Source organism: Populus alba, chromosome 10, assembly GCF_005239225.2.
Source record: "Populus alba chromosome 10, ASM523922v2, whole genome shotgun sequence".
NCBI classification, from domain to species: Eukaryota; Viridiplantae; Streptophyta; class Magnoliopsida; order Malpighiales; family Salicaceae; genus Populus; species Populus alba.
Genome location: NC_133293.1, coordinates 315385 through 324949, shown reverse-complemented (window position 1 = coordinate 324949; position 9565 = coordinate 315385). Strand labels below are relative to the sequence as shown.

The 9565-nt window shown below is 35.9% G+C and overlaps 2 protein-coding genes across 4 annotated transcripts; both read right to left on the bottom strand.

Annotated features, from left to right (window-relative positions):
• Nucleotides 1–192: 192 nt before the first annotated feature.
• Nucleotides 193–1931, bottom strand: LOC118057345 (diacylglycerol O-acyltransferase 3). Its single transcript, XM_035069898.2, has 2 exons — nt 1534–1931; nt 193–1092 (listed from the first exon to the last, which is right to left on the bottom strand). Exons 1-2 carry the CDS (start codon nt 1855–1857, stop codon nt 361–363), a joined length of 1056 nt encoding a protein of 351 aa, XP_034925789.1. The 5' UTR covers nt 1858–1931; the 3' UTR covers nt 193–360.
• Nucleotides 1932–2933: 1002 nt separating this feature from the next.
• On the bottom strand, nt 2934–9143 carry LOC118057343 (INCREASED PETAL GROWTH ANISOTROPY 1-like protein 2). 3 transcript variants are annotated; one of them, XM_035069894.2, is made up of 9 exons: nt 8933–9143; nt 8711–8749; nt 5403–6024; nt 4802–5230; nt 4569–4700; nt 4088–4269; nt 3881–3992; nt 3527–3670; nt 2934–3445 (listed from the first exon to the last, which is right to left on the bottom strand). In XM_035069894.2, the coding sequence occupies exons 3-9, from the start codon at nt 5934–5936 to the stop codon at nt 3332–3334; spliced, it is 1647 nt and encodes a 548-aa protein (XP_034925785.1). In that variant the 5' UTR covers nt 5937–6024; nt 8711–8749; nt 8933–9143; the 3' UTR covers nt 2934–3331. The 3 variants fall into 3 exon arrangements, with proteins under 3 accessions (XP_034925785.1, XP_034925787.1, XP_034925786.1); XM_035069896.2 differs by lacking the exons at nt 8711–8749; nt 8933–9143 and adding an exon at nt 6407–6547; XM_035069895.2 differs by lacking the exons at nt 8711–8749; nt 8933–9143 and having other exon boundaries at nt 5403–6400.
• Nucleotides 9144–9565: the final 422 nt, after the last annotated feature.

Here is a 9565-nt window from a genome sequence, read left to right as displayed (position 1 = left end):
TAAAATAGCTTTCTGCAAAAATATATGGTGTTGTTACAGTAAAATCTTAAATGGAAAACATTCAGGTAAGTGTACTAAGACAGTTAAAACTCTTTCTAACCTAAGCTTCGAAGTTTTGCCATAAGCTATCAGAATATGACGGCAGTATGTCTCCTAGACTACTTGCGGATTACCAGAGACGAAAGGGCGACCTTCAGAAAAACGATGACTTTGCCATTAAAATATTTATATTTACATAGCGAAAAGAGAGTTTTATCTGGCCATGCCAAAAACAATGTAAGCCATAAGCAAGAAAAACACCATTTCAAGCCACAAGTGATGCAAAAAGCTACGTTGGATATCAGCAGTAAGGTGACGATGCTAAGTTGCAAGAGCAACACTCAACTCTTTCCCAAAGAAATTCGCGACGATAACATCTACATCCTCTAAACCAACCCCAATGCAGAGAGGATTAGCAGCCGGAATCCGTACAGAATCATCCACTCCCTCATTACCAGATTTCAAAATCCTCACATTAGGACCATCCCTGCACTTCCCCATACACTTGCATCCAACAACAGCACCCCCTATACCAACAGCCCTCTCAAATTCTTCCAACAACGCTACACCTCCAGACTTCTTGCACTTATTACCCATGCAAACCTCAATTCTCTTATCAGATGTTCCTGACATCATGGAGGAACTTGTAGGATTACAACTAACCCTAGTAGCATTGCTACAACTGGTGCTTTGCGCACCGCAGCATTCTTCTCCATGAATTCCCAAACCATGATCATGAAACCCATTAATATCTGTAACGTTGGATTCTTGAGTCAGCAAGGCCGGGAGGATTGAAGTTGGTTCTTCTTGAGCAACTGATTGCAATTCCCCAATAATAGGCTCTGCAACTGCTTCATTCCTCAAACGCTTCATATCAATCACCTCCCCACATTCGCTGTCGCTCGATTCAGACGATGAGGATGATTCACAGTCAGGCATGGTTTTCATCCTTGCAGCTTTCAGCTTCGCCTTCTCTTCTTTCTTCTTCCTCTTTAACTCCTTCTCCTCAGCTCTTAACTGTTCCAACTGTTTCATCAGTAATTGTGTTGCTTCCTGCATACAGATTTTGATAACGAAAAACACTCAGAAACAGATTTGTTCTGATCTAAATGCACAGGCTATTCAGCATTCATCACCAACATCTTCCCAGATAAAAACGGGAAATTAATAAAAAAAGGCAAATCCTGATTGAATTTTGATTAATCCCAATAAAATCTTGATTAATCCCCATCTAAACTACTAATCAAACAATCAATATTGGTTTTCAGATCATGCTTAAATCACTATCTCCATAAATTCCAATAAGCAGACAGCTTCAATTCGACATTTTGATAACTTAAACAAACAAAAGTTGTCAACTTTCAGCTTCTTGAAGATCAAACACCACCACCAAGCAAATAATCAGAAGCACAACTTATGACACAAACTTAATCTTGGAATTAGTAAATCTCAGACATGCATCTTAAGGATAAAACAAGAAAAGGAAAAACATACAGCGATAAGGTTGGCCTGAACATCATCGACAGAACCATTATGAGGAACCACTGACAATTCTTTTAACAATTTCAACTTCTTCTTTGTTGATGTTTCCTTGTCTTTCTTTTTCCCTCCACATCTCACAACTAATCCTTCTGATCCATAGTAGTACTTCAAATGCCCTTTATCTCTAAACCCAGTATGAACCTTGCTTACAACTCCAAACCCATTCACAATTCTTCTGGATCTCGAAAAAGCTTCACAACGAGTCTGATGATCGCCAAATCCACTGCCGCCAGAGAAACAGGGTGGCTGACGGGAAATAACACGTGAGATCTCCATAACTTTTGGCAAGGTTAGCTAGATTGGATTAACTTTATTTCTCAATACTTTGTGTTTCGCTTCCTTATGCAAGCAGGGGAGGGGTAGAAGAGGTGGCTGGGTTTCAACCGTTTCGTTCCACGTGGAAGAAAATGATTGGACATAGATGACGTGGCTTTGGTTTTCGCGGGCTCGTGACCGTTTTGGGTTGCCACGCTTTGTCTTTCTTCAGACACGATTATGAGTTCTGTATCAGCTGTTGGATTATTTTGTTGGAGATCATACGGCCTCAATTGAAGACAAGCATGACACGTGTATTGCCACGTAGAGACACAACTGACACATGTGTTCGATTTAAGACACTAGTGACCACGTGTATTGCCACGTTGAAACAAAATTAACACGTGGGAATTCGAGGTCAGCTGTTTTTTACATATAAATATATGAAATCCCAGAATTAACCTTGAATGCATTATTATTTCTCCTGTGAGCGTGTTCAATCCATATGTGAAATGACGTGTTATCCTGTTGATAATCTCCTAATCTAAGCATCAATTTTTTTTTAAAAAAAAACAACTCTAAATAATATGTTAAAAAAAATTAAAAATTTCAAGTTAGATTCCCCATCCACCGCCAAACTAGGTTTTAGAACAAGTTTCAAAAGTCTAAATATATGGTCAAAGAATGGAGTCCATTCTTCAAACAAACGCTTCACACCGAATTTGACCAAAATAGAAATAATCCTTCATTCATTCAATAGCATCTTGGATTATGATATGTTTTAATTATATTTAGTTAACATACCTAATTAACCAATTTGACAAGAGAAGAGTTTTTTCAATATATTGTGTATAGTTTTAAAACTCTATACAAGATTATAATAAAATAAAATCTGAGTCATAGTAAAAAAGATCTTAACATAAAACAATAATTTATTTTTTAAAATTAAACTACTTTAAACATTTTTCTCTTAAAAATTAATATGTTGATAGCTAAATTTTAACCAGATCAGAGATCCATTAATATTAGATTAGCTAATTTTTTTTAAAAAAATTCAAATCAGTCCGAGCTGGTCTAAATTTGAAAACAAAGATAAATAAGAAAAAAAATAGATTTTAAATAGAAAGTATCACCTTGCTAACAATATATACTTTCTCAGTGAATTATTACATGAAAACTCACTCTGGTTGAAAACAACTAGTTGATATTATACACTAATTTATTTCTTGTTGCTTGTGGACTAATCCACCATTTCTGTTCCAAATATCTGGCCTAATATAAGGTACAATTTCTTCTCAATTTAAAGTTCATCACACAAGTTCCGTGTAAGCATAATCTTCACCTCTTTATCCTACCAGATGATCAGGGTTTTGCTTCCAGCTGCTAAAGATACTTTGATAAACATAGCATAGGGAAGAAAGAAGACAAATGCTCGAGCTCAACCATTGATTCTTACAAAAACCTAAGCTGGCTTCAAAAGATGTTGTCTATCTTCTCATGATGATGGTATGGCAGCTAGTAATTCTCGAGATCCTCCTAGGTGTCCCGGAACCCGCTGTCTTATCTCTTCAAAAGCACACATCGTTTCTGAATCAAGACATCCAGCAAACTGCAGGTATACACAGCAGAAACCATGAAAATTGGCCACAACAAGGATTAAAACCACAGGAGTAGCTGACTCGAGAATTACCTGGTGAGCCCTATATGCAAAATGCAAACCTTGAAGCAGGAGAGCTTCTTGATTGCATTCTCTCTCAGAATTACGGGCCAATTCAAGTTCTGTTATCACTCTCTTCATGTACATCTTTGCCAGCCTCATAGAAGCCTGCTTTATCTGCAATGATATTACAACTTTACAGTTCACGGGGATCGTAAAACAGATCCATGCACTGACAAACCAGCAGCAGTTATTTGAGCACAGACAAGTCCTCATCATTTACCAACACAAGTATATTATAATTCCCATGTATAAAAAAAGTTTCACCTCTATAATACTCTGCATGTAGAAGTAAACAAGAAAGAAGACACAGAAAGAAAGGCATACCTTGCTTACAATTCCCGAATCAAGCATCCAATCAGTTGGAATCTTCCAAGCCTGATAAGAATTCATAACTGAGTTTCTAAGTTTAATCAGCTTTTGAATGCTTCGCTCTGACCTGCGTTACCGGAAAACACACCGGTTGGTGAATAATAATATTACACTTCAAATGGCATAATGTTGGTTAGGCAACCAAATACATATAATCCTTACTTGTCATGTAAGACGGCCATCTTTTTCAAGGCAGTTCCACATGGATTATTAGAGTCATCCTTAAAGGAAGATATCTCACTTTCTAATAGTTTAAGGCCACGATATTCTATAGCCGCTTCTCTGATTGCATCTGCTTTCTTCTCCGGCCACTTGAAATGCTTTAACACAGCTCGTTCATCAGCCTGTACAAGACAGGGTACAGGCAGACAGATCAGAAAGAAATGCGAAGATGAATGCAGTAGAGGAAACTGATCTAAGTTTTGTAGAGACACCAATCTCATTGATGATTTCAGGTTTTCTAATAATACACAGGTTGCCGGTTTTTACCTTCTCTCAGTTGTCGTTGGGTGACTATTAATGTCCACGCAACATATATGCAGCAGCAGCAGTAAATTATAGAACAACTAATGACAACTCTAAACATCTATCGAGTAACTCAGCTTCTGGCTAATGAATGACTTTCAAAGGCTTTGAAACTCACCAAAGATGAGAGTTCACCGTCAAGCCAATCCACGAATTTTAAGACATCCTCAATATCTGTATAAGCTGCAGCTAGCACTTTCTGAATAAGACCATTGATGAAATCACCCTTTGTTTCAATGTCCGCTTTTATCTACAAAAACTCAGCAGTTGACAATTGCTCAAACAAAAATATGGGGCAGAACCAACAGCAACAAAACAAGCAGTTACAGGTCGAAAACTCAAAATGCTTACAGCTAACAGATGTGTGGAGCGATTTTGGATCTCTCCAACTATGCTGCTGTGTGCACTAGTTTTCTCTGGTTTATACTGACTCCGCAGTCCGGGGGAAGCTCTCTTACCCTCTTGCTTTCTTATTGAATTATAGAATTCTACAATTGCTAGAGTTTTAGGAGCAGTAGTTGCTCTTGCTAGAGGCCGCATTGGGGGTAGGGGTGGTGGAGGTGGAGGTGGCATCAAGGATGGACAAGTTGGAGCCTTCCTTTCTGCAACATCAGCTTTGGATAGGAAACGTGGTACTGGTGGTGGTGGTGGTGACTGTGGGGTCTTAACTTTACTTGGTCCATTGATTGCCTCCTTCTTAACTGGTGAGTTTTCCAATTTGATGGCAATAAGTTTCTGAATGTCCTTAAATCTTGGCCTCTGGTGCTCTCCAACAGACTCCTTCGATTGAAAATTAAATAGTAACAATTGAAAAAAAGATCATATCAATGAGCATAAGAATGTTTCCTAAAACTGCTGCTCTTTTGTAAAAGCAACTCAATCAAGTACATTTGTTCTCCCCCGCAACACAATCAAGTCATCAAAGAAGGGGAAAATAAGTTTAGATCCTCACCTGGTGACGAGTGTTAAGAGCTGAAACCTTAGCTTCAGCAGCAGCAAGATCCTCAGTGAGCTTCTTGTTCTGCAACTCGAGCTCTTGGTTCAAGCCATTCGCTTTATCCAATTCTACCCTCAAAGCCAAAACCTCAGACTGCAAATCGTTAATCAAAGTCTCAGACAATTCAAGTTTCTCGTGCAACCCCTTTTTATAACTCTCTTCTTCATTTCTTCTACTAGCATTAATAGGATCCAACACAGGCCTTTGCCTCCTTGGCCTAGCAAATTGCTCGCTACCTGGTCGGTTCACGGAGCGACCCACCACTGTTACATCCTGAGATCCCACAACCAGCTCTCCAGATTTTGGCTTGTTGTTCCCCACCAGCGACTTCCTTACCTTGGTGTCTTTCTTCACATCTGGAGGCACGGATTTTGCTCTTGTTTTGTTGTCTGGTGACGGTACTGGTGACCCATTACTAGCAACCTCGGATGGTTTTGGTGTCTTAAAATTGACTCTGTGTCGAGATGGGGTTGTGGAATGTTGTGACATGGCTGGCCCCTTTGGTGAGTTTTGCAAGAATCTTGACTACGGAATGTTTGCTAAGGATAACAAGGGGTGCCAAATAAACAGAGCTACACTGAAACAAGAAGAAGAAAAACAAAACTCAGTACAAAAATGAAAAGGAACAGAGATGGGAAACTTGGCATGTCTTGTGCTAGGGTTGCTTTGGAGGAAAAAGGGAGTGAAGGGGGAACCCTGTGAGCCGGAGGTCAATGTTTCTGGGGCAGTGAATTGATGCATTGACCACCAGCTACTTCAAGAACACAACATGATAAAAAATAATCCCACAAAAGACTCAAACTTTATGGTTGTTCTTATACTGCTAATCAGTCAAAAGAAGCTACACACGACTCAGCACTCACTGCTCTCATCACTGATCTTTAATTACTAGTTATGAGAGATATTTAGCTGGAAATGGAATGTTTAGTAGTAACTGAAACTTCTCTGGATTGATTTACCTTGAACAATCGATTAGATTATTTAAACGTAAAGATGCAAGTAGAGATTAGTGAAAAGTCCAGCTCTTTCAGTTTCAGACAAGGAAGCATCCGGGAGTGGTTAGAAAGTGCATTAATAACTAATTAATCACTACCATCTTCTTTCAGGCTACGTTTCGTGTCTCATTGGTACGGGCCCTGTTTTTGTATTATTATGTTTTAAAAGTTTTTTTTTTTTTAAATTAGAAAATGTTTTATTCTTTTTTAACCTCATATACAAACACAATCGATGAGTCAGAGATTTTGCTTTTCACTTTCAAGCAGTGGTGGGACGGCTCGAGAGATGGGTCCTTGATGTAAATGGGAGAAGCACACGTTTTGGAATTTGAGGAAAAATAAGGACACCCTCCCTTAGTGGAGGGTCTTAAAATTTATATGCAAGGATGATTGAAAGGGATACCTTAAAGCTTACAATTTAATCATGGGTCATATATACATTTAATTTGTTGCAAGTACTTGTCTCCTACCTAAATGTTAGATTAATATTCAAGTTTGATAATGGATTTAACATATACTTTGTCGTATAGCTTGATATAGTGGTTAGTTTGCATAATTTGGAATGATAATCAGAGATTAGCAAAGCATTATGAATAAACAAAAGCAAAGGAGCAAAATACTATTTATCATAGCTCTGAAATAATGGATGATTTTCGGTTATGGGATTCTGTCTGTCATACCAAACATGTTGACAAGAATTTAATGGGTTTGTTAAGTGATGTGACAATTATTCTAATTAATTATATCAAATTTGTGGACAAAGTTTTCCCTGTCGTGTTCTTCCAGCCAATGAGTAGTAAATTCATGATATTAATAAATTATGCAATTAATTACACTATTATTAAACATGGCCAGACTTTACGAGTTCATCCGAGATCTAGATTCAGCTTTTATAAAAATTATGGGAGTTGAACTAGTATTATCGTATTAAAAATCTAAATTAACTTGTAATTGAATAAAAATTATATGATTTTTTTTTATTTTAAAAAGGATGTTTTTTTTTTTTAATAAGCAAGATTATTACTATTATTTTTAAATTAGTGTAAACCTGTCCAACCCTTGAACCTGGAACTTGTAACATGTTAGCCCTGGTTTGATAAGTACGATTAATTATATACATAATAATTTGAAAAATAATGCATGCGCGGAGTAGAAAAAACAAATTAAGGTTTGATAATTAGTAGAAACTAAATTAATTAAGGGATTCAATGTAAATTAAAACTGAAAAATTACTAAAAATTTTATTCCATTTCTGGCTTTGGTGGGTTAGGTTCCATAGAAGCAAAAGGCGACCATTAATTTTCAGTCATTTTCTCGAAATCTCAACGCATGTGATCACCAACTATAATATTTTGGTGGTATCTATCTGCAAATAATAACTGCTGAAAAATATTGGTTATGATCTGTCCTTGTAATCATAATATGACACCGTTTTACTAAAAAAAAATATATTTTGTATTTCGTTCTGTCATGGGCCAATTCATCATCTGTAGTGTATAGCAAGGACTTATTTGAGATGGATAAAAAAGAATTTGTACTTGTTTAGGAATAAATATTGTAGTTAATTAGCAATTAATTGCTAATCATTAAGATTCAAATGGATATCTATTAATTAAATTAATTACTAAACCAACTTAAATGAAGTGATAATGATCATCACTTCAATACATTGTTCTTTATTAATTTGATGGTAATAATATTAAATCTTTTAGATGATTTTATGAATTCATATTTGTTTTTTAATGTATGTATTTAAAGAAATCTAATATTATTTTTTTCTGAATGTTAATTCTTAAATTTATAAATTAAAAAAAAAATCCTTAATCATCAAATTAGTTTTTAGAATTTTCATTAGTGCTCTACCATGCATGCACGTATCACAACTTCCCGAACTTGTAATGTAGCGGAACACCGATTTAAAAAAAAAAGAAAAAAGAATAAAACGGATGCAATTAATAAAACAATGAATTACTCGTAATTGTTTGAGGCAAATTGCAATACCTAAAGGCTTTCCCTCATAAAAAATTATCATTTTATTCAAGAAATATTTGAAAGGGGATCGATATAAAGAATATGGATGCAATTAGCCCTCAACATATTATATTTTCCGTAAATTAATATTATTAATTACTCTATTTTTATCCATAAGAAAGACCGTAGATGATTCAATTTTCTTCACGAATGGGTTGATTTATGGACATGAGAAAAAGGAAAAGAAAAAAAAAAAAAGAAGGAAACTGGGTAAAGAAGGAAGATTGGAGGGCGTACCTGAACACTGAGAATTCCAAATTGTTACTAGGACTACTCCTGATGATAACGAGTATTAAGTATTAATTAATTACTTCAAAGTAATTGCAATATATGGAATTAATATATATATTAGCAGAGAAAATCAAAGATATATAGTAATTATAGTTGCAGGGATGGATCGACATGCATGCATGGCACTGATGATCGAGAAATTAAATGGTATATAGTACACCATTATACCTTGAGTTGAAGCATTTCTTGGAGGAAATGGTTTCGAGATTTATGACCACGATCCACGACGACAGCCGCTTGTGTGCCTGTGTGGTAGCTAGCTAAGAAGAGCTGTTGATAAAAAGATGAATAATATCCAGCAAGATCAGAGGAAAGGTAGAAGATTTCCTTTGAAGTAACACTAGCTTCTTGGTGATTTGAAAATGAAATTTGAGAAGGGTAAACGTTTCTGTTTGTCTGGTGCACCTTCGCATCAAATGATAACGAGTAGCAGCAAGTGTCTACACGCACAAATATATATTAGTGCCTTTGTGGTTGTCATTTAGTGCTTGCGTGGGGACACGACGTGTCTGCGGTTATATCTGTGCTTTTAATATTAGAGAATAATATAAATTATATCTTGAGATTTTACTTAATAGTTTAAGTTTTTGGGTTGATATGGTTTTTTTAATATGGTATCAGAGCCTTAATGATAAGGTGATTACGAGTTCGAATCTCACAATCGTTATTTATTTGATAAAAATTAAACACGAGAAAATATAGATCTCTACAAGTTTCAAGTTCAAATGACTTTTATTTAAGGGGATGTGTTAGAGAATAATATAAATTATATCTTGAGATCTCACCTAATATTTTAATTAA